Source organism: Acinonyx jubatus, chromosome B3 (assembly GCF_027475565.1).
Source record: "Acinonyx jubatus isolate Ajub_Pintada_27869175 chromosome B3, VMU_Ajub_asm_v1.0, whole genome shotgun sequence".
Taxonomy (NCBI): domain Eukaryota; kingdom Metazoa; phylum Chordata; class Mammalia; order Carnivora; family Felidae; genus Acinonyx; species Acinonyx jubatus.
In genome coordinates this window covers 106,516,198-106,542,399 of record NC_069386.1, presented here as the reverse complement: position 1 = coordinate 106,542,399, position 26,202 = coordinate 106,516,198, and the positions used below count along the sequence as shown (strand labels likewise).

The following is a 26,202-nucleotide window of genomic DNA, read 5'->3' as shown; positions in this document are numbered from 1 at the left end:
TCCCTCAAGGATTTACCTCAGAAGTTGAGAAGGGAGCCTTAAGTTTCAGTGGTTTATTTCTTCTAAGGCCCCAATAGAGAAGAGGACATTCATCTACTATTTGCCCATCTTTCCTCTATGTTGCTTAGGAAGAAAGTTTAAAATATCTTAACAGTCATCAACTGGATCAAGTTGGCAAGTTCAAAGTTATCTTTTGTTTCATGATATATTTTGAGGCAAAAGATTCTCACTTTTAAATCCCAGTCTTTCTCCCAGCTTCCAGCAGTATTTAGAAACTTCAGTATTCAGAGAAGAAAAGCTCCCAATATTCAGGCTCAACCTCTTCTCTTTCAGGCTTCCTGGAGGACCATTCTTCGATTATCACAGCTAGTCTGTAAAGCAGGGTTGAGGCTCCCTCTTTTTGGAAGAGGGAACTGTCCTGAGTCCAAAGTCTCACGCACAGGGTTTTAGGACCCTCACACAAGTATTCCCACACATGCCTCTGCCCTGGCAGGCAGCACCTCCTGGCAGACTCTGACCTCTGATGCAGGGCTCTGGTGGCACCTCCCGCCCTCCCTCTGCCTTGTGGGGACAGCGCACTTGGCACTCTCCCTCGGCCACCCTCCACCCCCAGCTTGCATCCTCTTTTCTCTCCCTTTGTTCCAACTTTGCTCAATTGTCTCATAAAACTCCTGTTCTCTCTCTTATTTTCTTCCATATGGGAACTAAAAATGTAGCCTAAGCTTGCCTGATGACTGCCAAAGTAGTGTGTGGCATAATAAAGTGAGACATCATGAAGAACCAGTGCCATCAACATCTGAAGCCCTTGAAAGTACCAAGAGATCCCTTTTACAATCTCCACAAAGGAACCTTCTACTTTCTCAACCCCTCCTAATGAAACAGGCTTTTCCTCAAGTACCAGCATTCTACATAAAAAACCTTTTGTCTTCACTACTGGGTTTCTGGTTTAATGAATAGTGTCACAGCAACATTGTCTCCTATTACTTTGGTTAAAAAGATGCAGCATGTTAGTTAGGGTTTAAATTAAATTGTGACACCATGTCTATGAAAAATCATGTAGGAAATGCCAAACTGACTTAAACTCCTGGAATAAGATCAGTTTCTAAATTAGGACTTGCCTTTTTTTTTCCCGATTCAGTTTTAAATATTTGTTATAAGAATTTCCTCTCTGGCATGTTTTCTTTTATAGAGAAATGTATAATGATACATAGTACCATCCTCAACATCACAGCTTTCTATGTAGTATTTCTACCTAGAAAGTGTATATGATTACAATCCCATTTTACAGATGAGGAAACTGAGATTCAGGATAGTTTAATAACTCCCAGCTAGTAAGTGGCTGAGCCTGAATTCACTCCTTAGTTTGTTAGCCTCCAGCTGATGCTTTCTCTGCCACCATACTGCTACCCTCTGCACAGCTGAAAGCTTCCCAGCATGGACTGGAAAAGGTTATAACTGTGTGATTCACTTCCCCATCATTCTCTGCAGCTCCACCATGTTCTTCCCAAGTAATTGTCCAGATCTCACCAAATTTCAGGAGGATAGGGAAAGAAACTGGCAAAAGCTCTAAAGGAAAAGCAGTAAACCCAGATAGAACTATTAAAAGAAAAGTTGTGTCTAGCAAAGAGACTAGCTGTGCAACTAATAATCAGCACCTATGATGCATTTTTAAATGACTTTCATGTGGCTAGGAGCATCATCACAAAATATGGCCTAAGGACCTGTTCTCTTGTGGTCCAGAGGACTGGATTTTCCTTAGTAGCTTGTTCTAATGGTGTTTAATACAGACTGACTAAAAGCTGCAGCACAGGTAAAGACTAAGAAGACTAGGAGCCTAGATTTGGCTACAGAAGCTGACCCTTTTCTACCAGCTTGGCTGGCTCCTCACCTAATGCTCACATGTGAGGCTAGAGTCCATCGACTGACTCCTGCAGTCTCCCACGCTGTTATCCACTTCATCCTTATTTCAGTAAGACACCAGTCCCTGGGGCAGACAGGCTCACTAGCCGTCCACTCTACTCCTTCTAGTTTACCCTCTGAACTTGAAAGGCTGGAAATTCAACAACATTTTTCAGACTCTCTAGCGGCTTAGAATTCTAGACACAAATTAGGTTCCTCTGGTTATATGTATTTGCATGAGATCTAGAGGGCAGAAGTGAGGCAGAAACCATCTTCCTGGCCTCTTTTAAGCTATTTTTGCTGACAATCATGAAAAGAGAGCTAATTTTTAGCAGCATTATTCCAATGCTCAATCTCCAACTTCTTGGGTACTGATAGGCAGTTGTGGCTGTTTCCAGCAGTATTTTTATTCTGGCTTTCTAAACCCAGGACTTCGGCTATGGGAGTGTCTTGAGCCCCTCTTTCCAGTGGTAATCTCCAAAATGGTAGTTCTCTTGGTAAGTCAGACTTGTATTGCCCAAAATCCTTCTCGTCCACCTCCTCCTCTGTCAACATCATAACCACTAACATTTCTTGTATGCTCACTGTGTTAGGCACTTTGCTAACTGCTTCGTAGAGATCATTTTATTTAAACCCCAAAACAACCCACGAGGAAGGTACTATTAATAGCCCTTTGTTCCAGATGAGTCTACTGAGATTCAGAAAAAAGAATTAAATTGTACTGCATCATAGCAAAGCCAATGGGTAAGTGGATAGAGCTGGAATTTGACCCCAGATCTGCCTCACTCCAAAGCCTATGCTCTGCCTCTTTAAGGTATTCGCAGGCCTAGAGCCTATTAGCAGATTTTAATTGCCCATACACATTATGTTGCTGAAAACATACCACTTTTTTCCCTTTGACAATATACATGTAGAGGCCAGCCTATTTTGCATCAAGATATATCCAGATATCAAAGAAGCCTTCGATTTAATGAGATAGAAATGCATTTTCAATATCCAGAGGTATCACTTTGTAAAAAAATGTCTAAGTCATACCAGGATAATTTCTCTGCAAAAGTTGAAGAATTAACACCAAAGCAAACACAGCCTTCTACTTGCCTCTGGAAGGCCCAGAGCTGGGGGTACAGACATGCACTTACCAGGCGCTCTATTAACAGCGAGGTTTCGGAAATGGCTGCCTTTGATCATTTGCACAGATAATCGCCCCGTTGTGGCATTGTAGGACAGCCCCACCAACAGCTCTGGCGCCCCTCCATGAGACAGCGACTGCGTGGATGAAGCACTATCACTGTGAGAAACTGCAGATGGGCTGAGCGGAGACTCTCCACTCTGGAGGGGAAGAAAAACAAAGAGTCCATTGGCCCACGCTGTACTACTCTCTTACAGAAAGCCGATATTATGTTTGGTGAAATGGCGGCCCAATCTCAACTGCTGCCAAAGATTACTAACGGCGCACTTGGTGTGAATGATAATGGGCCTGGGGAGCGCAGTCATGGATGAGATTCCCTGCATTATTAGCTGACATAGTTGCTTCAAGAGCCGTCTCCATTCAATATTTCCTCTCTAAAGACAAAACGGACAAAGATGTTATTACCAGTGTAAATCAAACCCTCTAAGATATGTGAAGAGCTAATAATACATTTAATATAGACCAAAATTCCCTCCTGTGTAATTTGTGCTTGAATGTTTCTATGGAACCCATCCACTCTAGGCATGAGTTTTGTTTCTGTTCTCTGCAGCTTCCTGATGAATGTAGCAATACAGGAGGCACTTTGTCTTCACTAGAAAAAGAAATGACCACTACTGTCTACTACCACATAGAATATTTGGCCCCTAGTTCTGCTTCCTAGGGTTGTCAGCAATATGCCAGATGCTACATTTTTCCCCCTGAGGAAATGAATTACATTGAAAATGAGCACTTTTATGACTGCTTCGTAAAAAAAGCCAATGCATTGACTGTGGATCTCAGAGACATTGCACGCACCAGGTGAGCCTAGGGGAGAGACTATGCTTTCGGTCCTGTTTATTCACACACATGCTTTTCCAAAGTACCCACATTTATACACCAGACATATAGGGAGGAGAAGAGCAAAGTAGGCCAGGATGTTGACTCTCACTCAAGAAGCATGCAGTGGGCAATGGCACTGTGAGGGCAAGAGAGCCAGCCTCCCAGAACCACCAACACCTCCACCAGAAACCACTGCATCAGACTTAGCTCACAATTTCTTCTCAACATCTTAAATCATTTCCTAAAACTTCTTAGCAAAACCCCAAAACAAAATACGTTAAAAGGAATGAAGTACTCTTCACATCTGTAGGAAAATATCCTATTTGCCAGGCCATGGTAGAGCCCTGGGCTTTCAAGAAACACAATTTGTAAACTATAGGGCTAGCTGGTTTTGATAGGTACCATATAGCCCCAGCTGTCTGGTTTATGATAATCCAACAGCGACATATTTGCTTAGTCTGGGGTAAGGATCGCCCCTCCTCTGTGTCTCTACAGAAGCATCCACCAAGGCACCTATCACTACAGAGCTTGCCTCTCGCATCACATTTTGAATCCTTACAAATCACTCAGTCTGGTGCATAGACCAATGTCTGACATGTAAACATGTTCAACAAGTAACTGATGAATGGAAGAATTTTTACCTTAAAGTTCTTTCACATGGGCACATCTTCCCCACTCAACTCTGTGGCCCCAGCACAGGGCCTGGCACAGAGAAGTAGGGGTGTGATCATACCTATTCTCATGCCTTCAAGTGCATGTTCCTTCTGACCTCCTCTGGCTTCTGTTTTCCATGGTTTCAGATATACTTTGCTCAGAGTTTACGAAAAAAGAGGGACTTAAGCAGAAATGAGACATGATCTGGCTTATGTTTTAAAAGGCTCATTTGGCCCCTGTTTTGGGAATAGTCTATAAGGGGCAAAGCAGGAAGGCCACTAGGAGGTCATTTCAGTAATGCAGCAGAGTTAGGTTCTGGTTATAGTTTGAAGATAGAGTCAATGGGATTTCAGGTGGAAAGGAGAGAAGTCACAAATGACTTCGAAGGTTTTCACAACTAAAAGAATGAAATTTCCTTTAGCCAAGATGGGAAGGCTTCAGGTAGAATAGATTTAGGGAGACAAGTCTGGAGATATTAATTTTGAGACATCTATTAAAAATTTAAGTGGGTGGGTCTCCCATCACTATACTCCAGACTTTCTGGCTCCTTTCCTCATCCTGAGAACAAGCTCCTTCCCGCTTCTTGATGCCTGCATGTGCCATTCCCTCTGTCTGGAACCCTTGCTTATCCACATGTCACCAGTCTTGTTCTGTGTTTGATCACCACTTCAAAGACACATTCTCTGACCCTTCTAAACCAACAGCAAACTCTATCACTCTCTCTCTCCCTTTGTGCACCTAGTCTGCTATTGTTTCCCCTCCTCTACCAGTCAGGAAGCTCTTGAGGGCAGAGGCATCACCCATTTTGTTCTTTCCTACATCCCTTCTGCCTATACAGTACTGGACATAGTAAGCACTCAGTAAACATTTTTGAATGGATGACGGATTGGCCCAAGAGCCCAAGATTGCTATGTGATCTTTTTACATGGTTTTTCAAAGGCCTACATACTAGATGACACTTAACCCCCATCAATAGTGGGTTTTCCATCTTGTAGACATACACACCACACTGTCCTTCCTCAAGACCCCAGCAGGGATGCAGAGGATAAGATACGTGGGAGGAGGCCAGTCATATGAATGGCAGGTCTTAGAAGTGGCTGGACATCAGGGCTACTGTTGTAGCCTACTCAAACACACGTTAAGGAGCTCCCCTTGAAAGTCCCATCTCTGAGATTCATCACAATGCACATTAAGGGTGGGAAAGGAGGAGCATCGTCAGACTACAGGTCAGTTATTCACAGGTTAAGCCCTTCCCCCACACTGTTGCTGTCATTTCCAGAAATGGACAGGGAATACATCCATCAGCTTATAGGGAAGATGGGCACAAAAAACCCATTGTACCATGAAGTGCAAATCATGGCTTACAAGGATGAGGAGAGCCAAATGGAAAATTAAATTAAGGTGTTTGAATTCACAGGCTGAATGTACTAAATCAAGAGCTGACAATTCCAGATCCTTGAACATACCGCATCATTAGCAGCACCATTTAACATACTCACACTGATATTGCTTCTTGGCTCCAGAACCAGAGTCACTTTCATTTCCCCTTCTGGGTTCAGGTGGCTGAGATGGAACAGCTTCTCTCCCATCATTCTCTCACGGGTCATCTTGCGGGCAGCATACAGGCGGAAGCGGATAGCACAGGCAGCCACATCTCTGGGCTCCAGCTTGGTGAAAGTGACCTTCTCCTTAAAAACAGGGTTGGGGCCTCTCTGTATGCTTGTCCTTCCCCTCTGTTTCTTACTGGGCAGCAGAACTACGTGAACTTGCCAGGAGTTGACACCACTTCGGTCCTTATCTGGGAGGCCCTGCGCTCTCACAATGGTCACTGTGAGCTTCTGGCTGGAACCTTTATATTCAAAGATGACATCCAAGTCACCACATTTTGAGATGGGCTCCAGGGCCCCAGTCGGCACCTGAAAATTGGCCCCATCCTGTTCCTGTTGCAGATAGAGGAAGAGATTAGGAATGGAAATGATAATGCCCAAATACATTTTGGTGAGATAGAGTTCCTCTGTGCTCCATCAGAACACTGTACTTTTTGACTGCTAGCACACATCCCTGTTCACTAGAAGGGTCTGTTTACTGGTGTACATCTCCCTTAGATTGTAAATTCTTTGGGGGTACAGCGCCTGGCATAAGGTGAATCTTCACGAATGCTTTTGGAATGAATGAACAAAGCTTTTATATTTTACAAAGTGTTGTCATATACACTCTCAAAAAGCACACCTGACCACTATCATTGAAACCGAGGTCTAAAGTCTAAAATTAGTCACCTATACAGCTTCCAAGAGAGAACTTTTTCTGGAGTTCCCAGGAAAAATGGTTGAGCCTGGGCCTGTGCTCCAAGAGCCAGGACTTCCTGCAGATGAGAATCCTAATGGGGGTCACAGACAGGTGATTCTTCAGTAGATTTTCCAGCTACATGGGAGAAAATGTCTAGGGTAGAGCTTCTCAAACATTTGTGTGGACTTGAGTCACTCAGAGTTTCTGATTCTGTAGGACTGGGGTGGGGCCTGAGGCTCTGCATTTCTCAGGTCACAAGGATGTCACCACTGGCCTCAAACCACACTCTGAGTACTGAGGGTTTAGGAGGGCATCCTCAGCAGCCACTTAGCAAACAGCAATACCAGATGTGGAGACAGAACTCGGGTTGAAATCATAACTCTACCATGGACTGGCTTTTTGACCCTGGCCAAATAGGCCACCCTCTCTGTGCTTTAGCTGAAAAATGAGCATTAAGATGCCTATTTGATGGAGTGTTACAGCGAGATTTTAAGAGATATGGAAAAACACCTGGCTCAGACCAGACTCCATAAATACCTATTCCCATCAATGGACTGATGATACCTGTTTTCAAACATGGCCCCCCTCATTATACAATATCACCCTTCGACAACAATTCACCCATAGCCAGTCAGATCTGATGACCTCACTGAGAACACTGAACTGAGCTGATTATAATGAAGTAGTCTCCAACAAACTATAAAGAATGTCAACATAATTTGATTTTTTTCTATGAAGGCATGATACTTACTCATAACTAAACTTTGGCCTGATTCTTATTATAAATCAGAACCGATTCTTATTTATGTGACTGAACACCAGACTTTGATAATCTAAAGACTATTTTAAAATATATGATAAAGCACCTCAAAAATGTGCATTCATCATCAAAACTTCCCCACAGAGTCGAGGTGAAAGTGCACAGTTCACTGGAATGAGACATCTTTAGGCGACCCAGGTCTACCACTTACTCTCTCTATGACATTGGACAAGGTATTTAATCTTTCCACTTGTGGCTTTCTTCAACAGTAAAATGGGGGATGAAACCAATTACAGGATTGTTGTGAAAATTAAAGGACTTGACAAACAGGAGACATGGAATAAATGTCTTCTCTTTTAAAATGCACATTCGTCTACCAAGAAAATTTAGGCTTTTGCAAAATAAGGGAAGCTCCTTATATTCTTTCCTAGCATGCATTCATGTGAGAGTGCTTCTATTCAGAGGTACTTAGTTTCAAGTGATAAAAGTGGTTGCTATAGAGACTTCTGAATACAACTGACTAGTGTAGATTTAATATTAGAAGCAAGTCTCCAAGGAGTTAGGCTAACTCAGAAATCAAGTCACAGTCTTCTGTTAAAACTCCCATCTATTTTAGCCTCCTCTTGATCATCTCTATATTGCTTGCTGGATCAGAAGTAATCAGGGCTAACATCTACTAAGCTGTCTCTTGTGCCAGGTACCATGCTAAACACTTTATGGTCTGCAAAAGCCCACTTTCAGGCACTTCAGACCTTCTCGGCCTCACCCTTTGTTGCAGCTTTCCAACAGGCACAGACTGTTGGGCTCTAAGTAGCTTCAGCCTGGCACAGCCCAACAAAGTCTTACCGCTTGTCCAGGCAATGCAACTCTCAACTCCCACCACAGGCCTCTATTGATGTCAAGGATTGGAATTTACAGAATGCTGCATGGCATTCATGTATATAAAGTCCAGAGTGTCGTGGAGGTTAATGCCCAACTTGTGTCCCCTTGGACAGATGTCCTGAGATGAGTTAGCACAGCTTCTTGCAGTCCCACAAGATCAAGCCATGAGCCACACTTAGTGGTGGCCAACTTGATTACACATTCTTATACTGGCTCTCCCTTCTACCCTGCTTCATTCCCTGCCTTGTCCCTCACTCTTGTTCTCAGGGATTGTACATCCTGACAAAACAGGCTCTGCTTTTTGGGATTCTACCTAAGAAATGTTATCTTTTAAAATATTCACATTAACCTAGCAAGGTAGGAATTTTAATATCTTCTTCATTTTGTGGGGGGAGGAAACTTAAGGCTTAGAAAGACTAAATAACCCACTCACTGCTCCCAACATCATATGCCCTACCAAGGCTATGCAGGATTTACCAGTATTAATGCTCAAACTCCCAAACCTTAGACTGAACCATGATGACTCCCTTCTACCCGCCCCCCCCAAGCCTCTCACCACAGCTATTTATATTTGTAGTAAGTGTGTGGGGTGAGGCGGGAGTAAAAGGAGAGATGGAAACACATACTACTTTGAATTTCACATCCTTTTAGGTCCCTGCCCTTCATAATAGTTAGCAGAAGTTGTCAGCAACTTCAATGCCAAGGTAAAAATATTCTAATCAGTGACTTATCTCTCCACTTATCCATCGGGCTATCTATTCAGACAAATGCTCACTCCACCTGCAGGTCTGTGCTAAGCCCTTTGAAGGTCTCTGAAACAACTCTCCTAAGAACCCTGCATAAAACAGAGCTGTAGGCCCTAGCCAGGCTCTGGACGGGGACGATCTGAGCTGTGGCACAGGGAAACTGGGCTCTGTGGCCCCTTCCTGGGTTGATCTGAAACAAAGATTTGTGAAGGCTGGTATTTTTATAGCAATTAATTATTTCAACACACTTTACCTATCACCAGGCAACTAAAGGCTCTCCTCATGCGGGTACTGTTAATACCACTAATCCATCTGACCTTCCTGCAAGGTAAAAATCTCTTCATTTTTATCCCCATTTGGCAGATTTTAATTAACTTCTCAAGGCCAACCAGTTAATCAGTAGAAAGCAGAGATGAAAAGTGGGACACCTGCCTCCCTGTGTGCTCAAAATCACCAGCCACCCGTCCATTGTCTTCCCTGCCAAGCCTTGGGTCTGCAGGAAAAAGTTGACGGCCTTTTCCAGCAGAGAAGAGCGGTGCTCAAAAATCCATCAGCCTAAAGGGTAGTCACACTGTATGACTGGTTTCCTTCTAAGGCAAAAGAAATGATTCCTTTAGCTCTAAGATCCTGATTTTTCTCTAAGATGGGAATACTTGTGCCACGTTGTCAAAACCCTCGTAGGTTTAAAGATTTTCTATCAAATTGAAAGCCTTTGTGTTTTAGTAAGATAGTGTTGATGTCATCTGTGTGGCCCAAAGTAAACAGACCTGCAATATGTTCCCGATGCCAGATACACAGGGGAAGACTGGGTTCTTAATACAGTTAAGAGGCAAATAAATCAATTCTTAAAAGGCAAGCTAAGCCTGCAAAGCAGGCAGTTACAGGAACTGCCTCCGAGCCGCATCTGAGGTTCTACTGTAGGAGCACCAAATTACAGTTTTTGTCTCAAAATAGATAGGAGGTTGAATGGAGCACATAGAGATGTCTGGGTATTTTTGGAGTCTGAGAACATTTAGTGCTCTCAACACCAAGTCTTCTATTACAGCTCTGTGAGTCAGGCAGATGGGAGGTTACCTGGCAATTCCAAGCCTGAGGGAGCAATTATCAAGAGGACAGAGTATCAATAGGCAGGTAAACGGTTTCTGTTTTGTTTTTGTGTGAGAATCCAAAAAGAATATTTTTAAACATTCAATGTTATTGTGTGGGATTTGATAGGACTTGTCAGCTGCAAATCAACTGGGAAGCATAAATTTTTCCCAAAACTTAAACGGTTAATAGCTTTGGGTGTCTCTATATGTAGGAATGCCCTTGACAAGCCACAAACCATGTATCTGTGTTACTGTTTCTCATCCTCAGCTATGACACCAACATGTGGGCACACACACACACACACACACACACACACCTCCTTATGCTGTCTCTATACACCCCAGTGCATCAACTATAAGACTTTGGAACATTATTTTCTGTGATTTTTTTTCCTTCTCCTTGATGAGCATCTGGTGTGTATGACAGTCCAGGTCCTTCTAAGAGCTTCCACCTGGTTATTTTCTCAAGCAGACCGATGTTAACAAAATCCATTCACTTTTCTCCTTCCTCTTGCCCCACAAATTATATGAATATTTTATATACATATATTACATATTTCATCAAAATTAATTTCAAAGTAGGCAGTAGACATTATTATTTAATATCTCCTAATGTTATAGAATCATAATAAAAGACATCTAGCTAATAAAGAATAACTATAAATGCCTATACGATAATGTTTGTAAAATCTTTATCACAGTGCCTGGCACATAGTAATTGCTCAATAAATGGTAGTGTCTGTAATAATCACCTCCAATCATACTTCTGGGTGGTTAGGAATATTCTGGAGTAAGTTTTAATTAAAAAATAAATTTAGAAGGTGCATCTTTTATCAGAGGCTTATTCTAAAAAGCAAAGTCAATGGCCAGAGGGTCATCACAAACTAATGCCATCTCCTAGATCTTGAATTCAATGCAAATCTAACAAACATACTTATACTGCAAGATATTCATCATATTTTGCATCATTTCATTTGGAGGGCCACTGTATTTTAGTTTAATTTTCAAGTAATTCTCATATTCAAATAATTATAACTCAAGATTGGGGTAAATAAAAATCGACTCCACTTAATTGAAACCATGAAGGAAATAAACCAGTCTTCTCTAAAGAACTAAAAAATCTTTTATATAAACAAGAAGCCTGATTGCTGCTGGGTCCATTCTGCCACTCTTCTTTTTTTCCCCCACTTTGATAGAGATTTATTTACGATTCTTTTATTGGTATACATAGGAGCTGTGACTTAGTCACCTGAAAAATTTTTATTTCTTATAAATAAAGGCTCTTTAGGTCTTTGTTTTTCAAGGCATTGCTTCCTTTCTGGAGAAATTTTTTTCTTAAGACATGAGCAGGAAGAGGAAAGCAAGAACTCACTAGAGAGCACCCAATACTCAAGCAAAGAAAGAATGGAAAACAAATAACTTGCCTCTGGACTCCACATGGAGCTGCTGTCAGTAGCATAGGAGTCTTCAAATCCCCGGTTATTAAAAGCTGTCTCCAATTCCAAGCTGCCTTCTGTGGACTGGCGACTAAGGCTGCGAGGCACACTGGTCTCTTGGGGAGATGCACCCTGGTGCCTGGTGTTTCCCACCTCACATGGGGACTGTGAGTGGGCAGAGATGGGATCATCTTCACCATAAGACGGAGTCTCAGAATAGTTTGGTTGGCTGGCTCCATCCAAACCTAAATGTGCAATAAGGAGACTATTTCAAATGTATTATTATTTTACACCTTTTACCTAGAGAAGTTGAGCAGTAGCAACAACACAAATCAAGATCTCAAAAACAGAGGCACTGGGTGGCTCAGTCACCAGGCTCAGTTCATGATTTCAAGGTCGTGAGATCAAGCCCCATGTCAGGCTCAATGCTGGGTGTGGAGCCTGCTTAAGATTCTCTCTCTTTCTCTCTCTCTCTAAGTAAAAAAAAATCTCAAAAACAAAACCCATCAAATAACACCTACAGAAACATAATTCTATCCACAGAGTGGATAAACTTGGTCTAGATAACCAAAAAGACCATTAGTTCATTACATGGAATATACAAAGGTTTAATACTTTCTAACAATATGAATATAAAGGATGTGTGCTTATATTAAAAAAAAAACACATTGGCATTTTGTCGGAGCTAATGAACACAAGACTTTGGGGATGGATCTAGAAAGCGTGAACAACAATCTACTATGGAGATCATACTGTCTCCTGACTCTAGGATTCTTCTTTCTCTCTTCCACATTCACCATCTTACCCTCTCCTTGAAAGGCTTCAGTGGTTCTCTCAAGTAAAAAATTCTTTACTTGATCCATGGAACACTGGACTTGGATTCAGATGATCTGTGTTTAAAACCTAGCTCTGTGTTAAGAATTTACACAATATTTGGACTGTCCAAACTTTTGTTTTCTTATCTATAAAATGATGATAAGAGCCATCACAGAGTCATGTGGGCACATGAAATAATATCCACCTGGCAGCCACTAGGTTTTCGATAAATAGTAGCCTTGCTTGCTTGTCTGACCCAAACTAGCCTCTTCCAACCCTATAAATCCCAATTTTCTATTGCCTCCCACCTTGCTGTCACCTGTGGCCTCATGGGCTCATCATGAAAACACAAGTTGTGTATTTCTTTTCACGATGGTCCCCAAACCCCCTCTCCTCTCATCTTTCCTTTCCATCCAAAGTCCAATAACTCCTGAATCTTCCCTGACTCCTTGGACTCAGTGTTTTCCCCTGACCTTGGTGTTATTCTGTTTTCTCTTTCAGCCCTGCATCATCTGTGCATCCCCTTCCTCTTCTTTAAAGTCTAGGTTACCTTGGGACAGTAAGGAAAAACTGGCAGAGTCTTCCAAAGCAATAGTTTTCACCCTGACTTTCCTCTCAATGACGTATTCTCTCTTTGGTCTCCAATCTCCTCCAGAAGCCACAATCCCAGGATAAGAGAAAATTAGAGATAGAGATGGGATGAGTGAGTGGGATGACAAAGTAGAGATGATAAATTCAGCTCTCATTTACACGTGGTGTGGTAGCAATCGTTTCAGCTGTTGGTCTTAAAGCCTCAGTGAGAATATAAGCTCCTTGAAGGTACTAAGCCACATACAAATACGTTCTAGTCTTTATCCACCAGTGGGTTTCACTAAACCCTCAAACGACTTTCCAGGCTAGGCAGGTAACAAATAATTGAAGCATCCAGGTGTGCAGCAATATGGACTGGTGGTGACAGTAGTTTACCAGACAGTTTATGACTCACCTGCAGTAAACATGCAAACTTAAAATTATATTATCACCCTATGCAGACTATACAAAAACATCTTTAGGTGGTCTTGGTACTCAGAGCCCAACTTCAGACTCCTGATTTGGGATTTTGCAACACCATGGCAATCCACTGAGAAGTTCCCCTATCTGCCTTGTTATTCTTAATAATTCAGTGCAGTCCCTTGGAAACACTTTCACAGGACACCATAACATTTTTACATTCACACACTCAGTTATTTGGCAAACACACTTTAAAAAGGCCACAGAAAATGACAGAACGAGAGATACTCCATATGCAAAATCCTACAACATAAAGCAGAATTTTCTTCTAAGGCTCTAATTAGCACATCCATTCCTCATATACATGAACACTAAAATGTCCTATTAAACAGTGGGTCATCCATCAACGTGTGTAGCACCCAGCAGGATTTCAGCACAAAGTCTAACTTTGCCAAGAAATTACCCCTATAAAACTGTCTCATGACTTTAACTCCTACAGTGATAATACCTAGATCAGTAATAAGGGAATTTTCAAAAGCTACATTAAACCTTGAAAAGCTATTCATAACCGAAAAACATAAGAACCATATTAATGTAACAAACCATTTTTTTGACAGACAAGCAAGGACTGAATTAGAAAAGCAAAGCTAGGGTACAAGTCACAAGGAGAAGGAGAAAGAAAGAGGATTCACCATCACATAAAGCCATCTTCCCATCCTGTAAGTTAAGGAAGATCATGTCACCTTAAACACATACAGGAAAGTAATTGCCTGTTGTCAGAGAAATGTGTCCTAGCTTCCTAGAAATTATAGGCCATAATTATGTCACATAAACCATATTTATTTTAGCAGAAAACTTTTTTGCACTTTTTAATCCATATCCCACCTTGCCATGGCATAACCCTATTATCCAGTTACTTTATTTTATACTCCCAAACCCTTCCCTCCCACCACCACCCACACACAAACAAATACTTTTTCTCACCATCTACGATGATGGTCAATTTTATGTGTCAACTTGGCCAAGCTATAGGCTTCAATTAATTAATCAAACATTAATTGAGGTGATACTATGGAAGTATTTTATAGATGTGACTAAAGCCCTTAAGCAGTTGACTTTAAGTAATGGAGATTATCCTACATAAGCCTTAAGAGGAGAACTGAGGCCTCTCTGGACACAGAGAAATTTCACCTGTGGATTTCAGAGCTCTATATTTCTCTAGCCAGCTTCAGTAATAGCATAGGCCAATTCTTTGCAATAAATCTCTTGATATATATATCACCCTGATATCACCTTAAAAAAAATTATTCTTATATAAACTCTACCCCCATGTGGGGCTTGAACTCATGACCCCGAGATCAAGAGCTGCATGCTCTGATTAAACCAGCCAGGCACCCCAATATCACCTTGAGATATCTATCTATCTATCTATCTATCTATCTATCTCAGATCCGAGGTGGATCACTTCACGTAAACCCTCTTTGACATTACTGGGGAGACAGTGTCAATCAATGTACCACACTAAGTCAGATAAGTGAAACAAGAGAGAACGTGCCAGGAACATGAAGATAGCATTTTCTTGGTTCTAATAACCTCACTATTCCATCTAGAATAAAGAACCTCACTTGAAACATGAAATCTTTACTTTCACTGGTTGAACATATTTTTAAAGTGTAAGAATTGTCTACAATTAAATTTTATCTTAGAAAATCATGTTTAAGGTAGAGTGAAAGGGACATCTGGGTGGCTCAGTCTGTTAAGCCTCCAACTTCAGCTCAGGTCATGTTCTCACGGTTTGTAGGTTCAAGCCCCGCGAGCCCCACATTGGGCTCTGTGCTGACAGCTCAGAGCCTGGAGTGTGCTTTGGATTCTGTGTCTCCTTCTCTCTCTGCCCCTCCTCTGCTCACTCTGTCTCTCTCTCAAAAATAAATGAACATTAAAAAAATTTTTTTTAAATAAAAAAGGTAGAGTAAAAAAAAGCTAAGTAGATGCAGAACAGACAAGAAATGCACAAATCTTCTCTGGGATGAATGCTTAATCTCTTCCTTATTCTTTCTTGCTGGAAAATAATTCACTGATCTAAAGATGAACAAAAAGAAGTGACACAGAAAAAAACATCATGCAATAAAAATTACATTAACATTTCCATGGCATTTGATAACCTAAAATTTAGCATGCAGTTATCCCTTCCTATGAAAATCCTGATTTTCTTCAAAATCTACAAATAATTTACTGCATTATCCAATGCGGTGTGCTTTTCCCTCCCTCCAATAGCGAAAGTAATTTTATCTTTTCTGTCATTATCTGTCAAAAATTTCAGAATCCCCAGTTATAACTGAGGTTATTGCTAATTCCAGAAAGGGTAAGTTTGGAATGTTTGTCAGAACTCTCAGAAAAGGAGCCATTTGTATAAATCAGAAACTAGACATTTGGGCTTCTGGGAAATGGGGCCATTAGCTTTTGAATGCAACACGCTGCTCCCAGGGAATCAACTGCTATTAACTTTCATTAGCTAACATTTGCCCTCCTGGTGGAAGAGGGGAAGGCTGTGATGTAACACCAGCAAAAGAGAAAACAAGAGAGGGAGTAAGGAAATGACGGAGGGCAGTAGCTACCACTACCATGCTTTGGTTACATCACGCATTTATTTTTTCTCTTACCTTGGGCTAAAAGGAATAGCAATAAAATATGTTATGTGGTTCATATCAGTAAGTAAAATTACATGGTGGATAGCAAATTGTTATATTTCTGCTGAAGAATAAGGTTTTTTTCTGTATATTCTTTGTTGCTGTTCTTTTTTTGGCCAGCCTTATCCACCTTGTCAAGTCAGAAATTTCTTCTCTGTTACCTTCTCTCAATCCCAGGCTCTCGTTTTTCTCTTTCTATTGCTAAGTGTGGAAAAATATGGAAGACCTGCAACTATGCCTCCATTGGTTTGACTAATCACATGTCCAAAGGAAAGAAGGAAAAGATTAGAGAACTCAGGTCATTTAGACTGGGTCACTAAAGTGGACAATGTTCTTTTTCTCTAGCTTTTTACCAACTACAATTCATAGACCTTTCCCTGTTTCAATAGCCTATGCCTATTCAGGGTTCCAGGCATAAAGGACTCAGAGAGATCCCTGACCTTCACTAGAAAAGCACTAAGAAATAATGCACCTTTCTTTCTCCAGGTTATTTTGTGTACGTGGGGGGATAGGAGGAGGACTCTTAACAAGGTCTACCTACTATAACAATTCACAGGCTGTGCTGATCTACTTCAGAGTATTATTCCCTCCCCTTTGTGGAAGGTACTTAGTCTGAAGACATCAGAGAATGGCAGAACACTTTGCTCTTGCCCAGCAAGCAATTCTCATGTGGCAGAGGATGGAAACAGAGGGGTAGGATGGGGGGCGGGGGGGGGGAGGGTAGAAACTACAGAAAATGAGGACAAATGTACAAGGTATGTGTTATCTGAAAAAGGCTATTTGATATTATTGTAAAACATATATTTATTTGAAAGATAAAACACACATATTGTTTTAAGAACATCAACTACTAAAAGAAAGTTTCCAAAAATTTTTCTGATGTCATATACATATATGGAAAATAGACTCTAGGATTCCAAATGAGAGAAAAATGACAGAATCTCAATGTCAGCAAACAGGTATGTGAAATGTTTCTATTTATCAGAAGAGAACAAGATTTTATAAAGCTTCATAAATACCATTCTAATTCTAGCCATCAGTGTTAAAAATATACAAAATGATAACCTAAAAGGAAGGAAGGGGTCCCACAAATCAGGGGTAAGGATTTTGGCACTTCTTATTCATTCCTCCCAGTTCCCTGCATGACAGCCCCTCTGTGAGGTTGGTAAGACCCCCTCTACTCTGTTTCAGCCTCTGGGTCTTGCCCCCTTTTCTTTTCGTCTCTGGAGCCTCAGATACAAGTGTAGTAATCAAGTGACTCAAAGCTGTTCTTACGATTGTCCATCCCTGCTCTAGATAAAGGAAGGGTTTCATGCAAATACCTTCACAGGCAGACACTTCTGTGTTATCTTCTTCATGGGTAGAGAGCAGGTGGCTGAATTTTGATTTCTGCTCCAATCCCACCTGTGTGCCTTTCTTAGATGCTTCTGAACGAAAACTCTGGGACCGGGACACAGAAATCTCAAATTGTTTGATCACCTCCTCGTCACTGTCAGAAGATGTGCATGGCTCTTCATCATCTCCAAAGCTGTTAACTGGGAGCAAACAAGAGCCATGAGTTTCATGGGGGGGGCCACAATAATGCAGAGATAGGTAATTTGGAGAAACAGAAGAACATGGATGAGGAGTCTGGATAAAGCAAGCCCACACCAGGCAGAAAGATTTTAGAGCATTTATTGAAACACAAATTTGAGCCCAAAGGAATAAAACAGGAAAAGAAAGCTTACAAGGGCAAGTAGAAATATATGACTAGAACCCAGGAGGAAACATTGGGATGCCCCTAATTGACATAATAAGACCTCTTGTTGAGCAGGGAGGCCCTGCTGATTTCTTGTGTTGCTGACGTGCTTGTAACTGGGAACAGGACATTTGATTTACATTCATTCTAGTCAATGATGACAGAAAATATGCTCTTAGCCTCATTTCTATTATTAAAACACAAAGAGCCAAGCCCCACTCCAGAACAGACCTACTTGCAACTGAGATCTTCCAAAAGTATCCTAGTTTTGAAGAGACACCCATAGTAGTATATGTAATTTAAATGAAACAAAACAAAACTAGCTTATATTATTGTGTTCCGATGCCTTTCTCAGCACCAACGACCCAACTCAAATACCCTTTGAATTATTTATACCACTTTGTCCATATCAGCCCACTGGTCCTTTCAGCTTCTACAATAAGCGAAGATAGTTCTTCCCTTTGAGTTCTTTGCCTTTGATGTTCCTTCTACCTGGAACTCTCCTGCCCTGGTATTTACCTGGCTGATTCCTGTCCTCTCACCACCGAGGTGTCAGCTCCACTAAACCCTTCCCCGTTGCCCCACCTTAAGCAATTCTCTTTATTTCTCTCTTCTCCCCTATGACTTTCATGAAAATAAAGACATCACCTGTTTTGTTACCTGATGTCTCTTCATTATGTAAAACAATGTCTGTTGCATAGTAAGTGCTTAACAAACACTTGTTAAATATTGAATAAACTGATGAAGATGTAATGCTTTCTCCAAGCCTGAGCACCTCTCCCCCTCCCCCCCCTCCCCACCACACACACACACTCACCCAGGGTTCCCTGTGCCTGGACTAGTTTCCTCTAGCCCTCTAGACTAGTCAAGAATCTAGCTCATCATCAGGACTTGCCATAGACATCACTTCTTCCAGAAAGCCCTTCACTGATCCCTTAAATAAGGTTCACGGCTTCTTCCATGAGCTCAGTTCTGCCCTATCAGTGCTCCCTCCGGCTTTGTGACAGATTTACCTATTTAATTTCCAACCATTCCACCTAGCCTGCACACATCAGGAGAGTAAGGGGCACAGCAGACCACCCACCTATGTATCCCTCAAGACCCTATCTCTATGCCAGGCACATGGGAGGCTACTCTGTAAATATTTGCTGAAAGTAAATTGGAAACAATAAATAACAGGAATTATTTCTTAGAGATTTGCTCCTCCAATCCAAAAGTCATATAGTAATTCTGGGGAAGGGTATGGTTGTTAATTCACAGATGTGTCCTGAAGATTCCATCTGATTCAGAAGCTAAGAAGAAATTATAAAGCCATTTTGTAAGTGAGAGAAAATACTTTAAGTACCAGCCTGATCAAAACATTTATTCTCTTATTTAAGAATTGATATTTCTGAGTTTGTTAAGAAGATATGTAGTAATAACAAACACTTATTTGTTTGTTTTTTATGTGCCAGGAACTGTCCTAAGTGCTTACACATATTAGCTCACAGAATATACATGAAACACCATTATTGTTCTCTTTTTCCAAGTGAGAAAACTGAGATAGAGATGTCTACAACGGCTGACAATAATACTTCCAATAAGGGGTAGAATGGAGATTTGAATCAAGGTAGCCTGTCTCTAAAGGCTACATTTCTAATCATTATGCTGAAGAACCAGAGAGAGAGAGAGTGGAAAGAACTCTTTATGCTCACATCAACTAGCTCAATCCCTGTGGTCAAATCCTTTAAACACTCTGGATCATTTCTGATGTCTGGGTCATTTCCCAGATCTTCTCTAGATCTATGTTTTCTGCCTCCAAACTTCCTACCCAACAAACATGTATACTGGATCTGTTTTGCTTTTTATGGAGCAGCTGGCCCAAGAATACAAGAGCACATCGCTGTCAGTTCACTCAATTTTGTTGGCCGTGACCAGCACATGGTAAGACCTGAAAAGCTAAGTGTCAAAACATACTGGATATGCCAATGTTAAAAAACCATCTCAACAGAAAATGATCATAAGGGGCAGTCTTCCCATGTCTCAAATGCTGGGAAAAGCACCTGTTGTGGGATAGACCATCACATATGGGAGAGACCCAGAGACCAGTGGAGCAAAATTGAATTCCCTTCACCTTTAGAGCATAGGACCATCTAAGCATCTGAGAAAAAGTTAGGAGGATATGTGCATGGGAGGGGTGGTTGGAATAAGTGTACATGGGAGCTCTTTCCAAGTGTGAGGTTCCATTCCATCTGTATCACTACATCATTTTTTAAGATAAAAAGAGAGAGGGAGGCAAACTATAAGAGACTCTTAAATACAGAGAACAAACTGAGGGTTGCTGTAGGGGAGGGTAATGGGCACTAAGGAGGGCACTTGTTGGGATGAGCACTGGGTGTTATATATAAGTAATAAATGACTAAATTCTTCACATTTAAAGAAAAATTTTTAAATTTAAAATAAAATAAAAATAAATAAAATGTAAATAATCATAGTCATTAATTTCAAATTGAGTTAGTCCATGGATCTTTCTTCATCTATAAAGTCAATAATTAGAACTATTAATATTTTTTAGACTTCATTAATTTACCATTATTAACCATAATTCATCCTTGATTTTTTTTCTCCAGTGAGTCATCAATCATCCACAGAGAAAAGATTTCCAGTTCATTCAACATACACTATATACCAGGCATCTTCTTGACTTTGCATATGTTACCCCACTTAACCACCATAGCAACACCAGGAAGTAGGGATGATTCTTATTCCCATCATAGAGATGGAAAACAGAGGCACAAAGCAGTTAAGTAACTTGCCCTGGGCAACAAAGTAAGCAAAATAACACAGTGGGACTTGAACATAGAACTTATGTTTTTAGCCAATGTGGATATCAGCAGATGTTATTGTGTGAGAATACTCGCGCCATATCTAGTTGTCAGAGTTGGGCCAGGGTGCCCGGCTGCCTCCGCCCAGGAAGTTGCTTCCTTTGAAAGGAGAGAAGAGCAGTGAGTCCACATGGGAGTGAATACATACAGGAAGGCTGCAGTATAAGTGGCCTATGGATCCTTGGGGGATTATAAATAAAACTGCACATACTATTCTAAGTCTTACACCCCAAGGATCTCAGGGAATTCTTCACCTAATAACAAAACCTGCCATACATCCTAAAAACCACTGAGTAGCAATAGAAGTCCCTTGTGGTACTATAACAATAATAAAAGCAATCCCACATAGAGCATATATCATGTGCAGGCACTGTTCTAGAACTTTACATATTTTCATTTATTTACTCCTTACGATAACCCAAAGAATAAGTACTTTATTATTCCCATTCTCTGGATGGGAAAACTGAGGCAAAGTGAGGTTAGTAATTTGCCATAGTCATAACAGTTAGTAAATAGTGGAACCAAGATCGAAACCCAGGCTGTATTGCTCCAAAGTCAATGTTAATGGACATAATGCTCCCTCTACCATCAGCTGCCTCAAGGGGAAAAAAAAAACTTTTTAAATTCCTGGTCAAAATTGATACAACTGTATTTTATCACTAAGAACACAAAATTACACAGGCTGAGTTAGAAAGAATTTTTACGAACATCGTTTTTAAAGATCCCTGCTACTTGCCTTGTAATGATTCTATGTCAACAACTAAATAGCTGATCTGGATTTCATTCAACTTAAATTTTTAAAATTGCAAAGTCTCATCTAAGTTGTGTTGCTTATTTTAGAGATAATATAGTACTCTCTGAAACACTGTATAAACATAAACTTTAAACCCCTTTCAAGCTAAGTACCTGTGAAACAGCACAATGGGCATTTGTATTAAAATCTTCACCTCTTCATCCAATTAGCTTGCTAAAATAATAGGAAAACATTGTACAATTACCATGGATGTGGATACATCTTGAAGTTGAGATTGTTCATTTTACTCAATCACAGAATTCAGACAGACCATAGATAGCACCCAAATATCCACCACCAAAGAGAAGTTAGACTCCTCTGCAACCTTTCTGATGCATGGCCACCTGGCTTCACGAACCCTTTGTTCATACATTATCAAGGTGCTACTGTGGGCTTCTTGCACTGACAGCAAGTTCATGACTTGGACAGGTACAGAGAGCTAACTGATGACCCATCAATATTGAATCCCTACCACAATGGAGTCAGAATGTCCCTTACTCTAATTTGTAACGATTTTTTCTTGTTTAAGTAAGAAGGGGCAGAGCCAATGCCATCTTTATCTTCCACATTTAAGTAAAGAAGGGGGGCTTGGGCAGGGCCACAGAAACTGCTGTCAGGTATAACATTAGTCAAGGCTAGACTGGTTAAGAGTGTAAGTCTGGAGTCAAGCTGCCTGAGTTTGAATTTGGGATCTTCCACTCACTAGTTTGAGACTGAAGCAAATTCTTATTCTTTTTGAACTTCAGTGTCCTTATTGAGATTCCTTACTTCTTACAACTGTTGAGAGAACTAAATGAGATTAGCCATGTAAAGACACTTAGCATATGCCTGGTATTTGATATGCTCAAACTTGTTCATTATTATTATTATTATTATTATTATTATCCCCCATCATGGCAGTACCCTAGGTGGAAACCCTTTCAGGAAGCCTTACATTTACATACAAAGGAAAGAATGTGCCTGTTCTTGCAGGGTCTAACTTGGAAACTCATCATCAGGGTTTTGTAAGGAAAAGGTGGAAGAAACAAGGGCTGGGGGAGGAAAAGATTAAGCTGATAATAGGAGTTGTGTCACTTTCCTTCCTCACTATCCTTTTTCCCAAGTTGGAGGTGGAGCACTCTATGAGTTGCTAATGCTGTCTGGCTGTGGGCAGTGCTCAACACCTGCTCATTTTCTTGTTTCTTTTAAGGCAACAAAACTACCAACTGGTGATACAAAGGGAGGATTTCTTAAGCCTGTCTGCTGCTATTTTACAGATGGAGTTAGAATTTATAAATGATCAGTGTAGCTCCAAGCTTATTAATTCCTTCCCACCCACACAAGAGCAATTAGGTGGAGGGAAGTACGGCTCACATCTTCTAGATGGGAAGTGGAGACAGGTGGGGGTGGGTTGCACTCAGTAGTGCAGTACCTGGGTGTTACTTTTAGCTACAATTGCAGGAAATCCCTTACATACTAGATTTCTCAAATACCCACAATGAATGCCTGCCCATGGTGGCTGGATAAGATTGGAAGTAAGAATAAGAAGTTGGTTAAAGTGAAAAAGCAGAAAGGAGGTCAAATGAGACAACTGCCCATTTCAGATCCTAAGAAAGGGGCCACATTTCTGGAAGCACAATCCAGCCATTATTGGATTCAGGCAGGAGAGAAAAAGATTTTTTATAAATCATCCAGCCTTAACTATTATCAGACTATGTTCTGTGGAAGTCTAGGGTTCCACAAAGGAGCTTCAATGCCACTATCAACGTGGAGATATGGGTGGTTGCACTGAGCAGGTTGAGCTATGCACCCTCTACAGTCAAGGATATTTTGCCCTAATATGGCTTACATTTTTGTGAGATTTTGTTGAGAAAAAAAAAAAGAAGTCCCAACACTTTTTAAAAGTTTGAAAAACATTGATATAACCCAACTCCCTCATTCTACAGAACAGAAACTGAGTCTGGGATTACTGAAGGGACTCACCAAAGTCAAATAGCTGGTTAGTGGCAGAGGAAGAATTAGCATTGGGTTCTCCTGTGCACACTTGTTTTGTTATCCTGTACCTTTGCGAGATATTTTGACAACTCTATTTCCTACAAAGAGATGCCGCTTGTAACAGATATGAGTAAGTCAAAAATAAAAGATTAAAGTTAATAACATACAGATCACTATACTAGGGAAAAGTTACAATATCAAAGATTCCAGTTCGTTAAAAATTTTTTTTAATGTTTATTTATTTTTTAGAGAGAGAGAGACAGAATATGAGTGGGGGAGTGGCAGAGAGAGAGACACACAGAATCCAAAGCAGGCTCCAGTCTCTGAGCTGTCAGCACAGAGCCTGACGTGGAGCTCGAACTCATGAGCGGCGAGATCATGACCTAGGCCAAAGTCAGAGGCTTAACCAAATGAGCCACCCAGGCACCCCTCAAAGATTCCAGTTCTGATAACAGCAGAATAAGTGATTTGAACTCACCTACGAATAACAGTTATAAATTCATGAAAAAAAAATTTAAACAAACTATTTGAAGACACAGAGAGTGAGCAAGAGCAGGGATGATCTGGAGAGGATCCAATCTTTGAAAGGGGGAAATTTCACTGGATGAGATACATGGTTGCATTGCTTTTCTGTTAAAAGTACCACCAAGCCCATGAAGCACAGGGCATCTAGGACTCAGAAGAAATCAGAAGCCTTATTGACTTAAAATGTTGGAGGACAGAATTCAAAGAAATATAGGGGAAAACTCCAGAAAGGAAGGAACCACAGAGAGAGAACTCCAAAATCTGCATGTGAACTTAGCTCAAACAATTGACTGAAACCTGAAATATGATTGCATAGGGAAGAATCCAAGGAACCCCCTAAAAGTCACAGCTAGAGGGCTAAAAATCTACACAGACATTTTGGCTGCAGACTATTGCAGAGGAGACTGAATTAGGAGTTTGAATCTGGCCAAGTTAGAGAGGCTTAGTACACACCTCAGGTATTCCATTAAAACTCTAGAAGGAGCAACCTTTGAGCTAAGACTAAATGTAAAACTGAAACAAACTCAGCAGAACAAAGTATGAAGCCAATACTCCACCAGATCAAAGGAATCAACAATTAATTGTGGGCTGAAACAAAAAGGAACATATTTCTCTTCCCCACCAGGCTGTTCTCATCCAAGATAGAGAGGAGGCACCATGAAAGCATCAGGGGTGGGGTGATTAGCTCAGACTATGGGGATTACACAAAGGCTGCACTATAATAGGTAGTATTCTAAACAGACCTGTGTCCGTACTCATTGGACTCTGATTTCTCATTATCTGACTCTCTCAACTACAAGTGTTTCCTGAACACTTGACTTTGACAATCACTTTGAAGTTCATGACTACAACAGGGCTCATCCGGACAAGAGCAAGTGCTAAACTGTTAATCTCCCTGACTCTTTAGCTCTGCTCTCTAATCTGTATGCTTCCAACAAGGGAATTTCTTGATAGGACCCAAGTGTTGTGTTGTTTTCTTGCTACAGTGACATTTACATACAAATTAATGGCCAGGACTATAATTTACTCTGCTGAGAACTGCGGTGACCTGGTAATTAAATTTCTGCACATGCAGAGAAAACATAAAACCAGAATGGCTGCTCTTGCTTTCTTTTCTCCAACCCCCAAGAGCTCTCTATCACTCCAATGAATCCTTACACGCAAATGTGAACCTACATTACAATTTACAAATGTTCTGATTAGGAAGACAAAAAAAAATTCCATTGCCATGGATACTAAGGGCCTGGGATGGATAACCAAGGCTGAGAGAGATAATGGACAGATCTTGAGATGTGCAGGTGTTGTGAGTTTTTGAAATTCTAGCTATTCATTCCACTCACTCTTCTTCTTATCCCATGCTGCAAATCATTCTCAAGGCAGTTTCCAAAGTTATTGTTTTATCTTGCAACACAGCCCAGTCAGGCTACTGGGATAGTATCTATAAGGCAGTTTCAAACTCTCCCCGGCACCGAATCTACAGTAAATATATCCAAATATATCATGATAACTAAAAAGCATGGACTGAAAATGCTCACTTGGCTAAGAGCTTTTTTAGAAGAAAACTAAAAGCCATATTCCAGGAAAAGTCACATAATTCATACCTCATATATTCAGTGGTGGTATGCATATATTGGAATAGCAGCCCTCAATGATGCCACTGATAAAATCAGATAATGAATAACTTTTCTCCATTTGCAGAACCGTTGATGGAAAATTTTCTAAATGTTTGACTTTTCCCATAAAGGTTCTGTCCCTTGGGTTCCTGTTATCACACATAGGCTGACAAGCACAAGCAAGTAAAAAAAAAAAGTGGAAATAGTTAATCATGCTTCTTTCCTCAGCTTGTTTTGTCATGGATGTGCATGCTCCTGCCTGTGATTGTTACATGGCTTACATCATCTAGTAATAGTTCCATTGGCAAAATAATTCCTGCTTTGTGATGAAAATAAATACATTAAAATTTCATGGGGTGCCACAAACATCACATCCATTTTTGGCATTGAACCACCTGAACAAAGCTGGCACCACTGAATTAGAAATGTTGCCCTGGGTATAA

The 26,202-nt window shown here is 40.8% G+C and overlaps 1 protein-coding gene across 6 annotated transcripts in view; it reads right to left on the bottom strand.

The window, feature by feature from the left end:
- SYT16 (synaptotagmin 16) overlaps positions 1-26,202 on the bottom strand; it is a 249,390-nt gene that overhangs the window by 13,820 nt on the left and 209,368 nt on the right. For 3 of the 6 annotated variants that reach the window (XM_053224529.1, XM_053224528.1, XM_053224527.1), the window contains 5 exons: positions 17,575-17,787; positions 11,748-12,004; positions 6,061-6,501; positions 3,349-3,462; positions 3,039-3,228 (listed from right to left, as the gene is read on the bottom strand). In XM_053224529.1, the coding sequence (XP_053080504.1) occupies positions 3,039-3,228; positions 3,349-3,462; positions 6,061-6,501; positions 11,748-12,004; positions 17,575-17,787 (1,215 nt within the window). The remainder of the gene's footprint in view (positions 1-3,038; positions 3,229-3,348; positions 3,463-6,060; positions 6,502-11,747; positions 12,005-17,574; positions 17,788-26,202) is intronic. The other 3 variants (XM_015068123.3, XM_053224530.1, XM_053224531.1) reach the window with 2 other exon arrangements.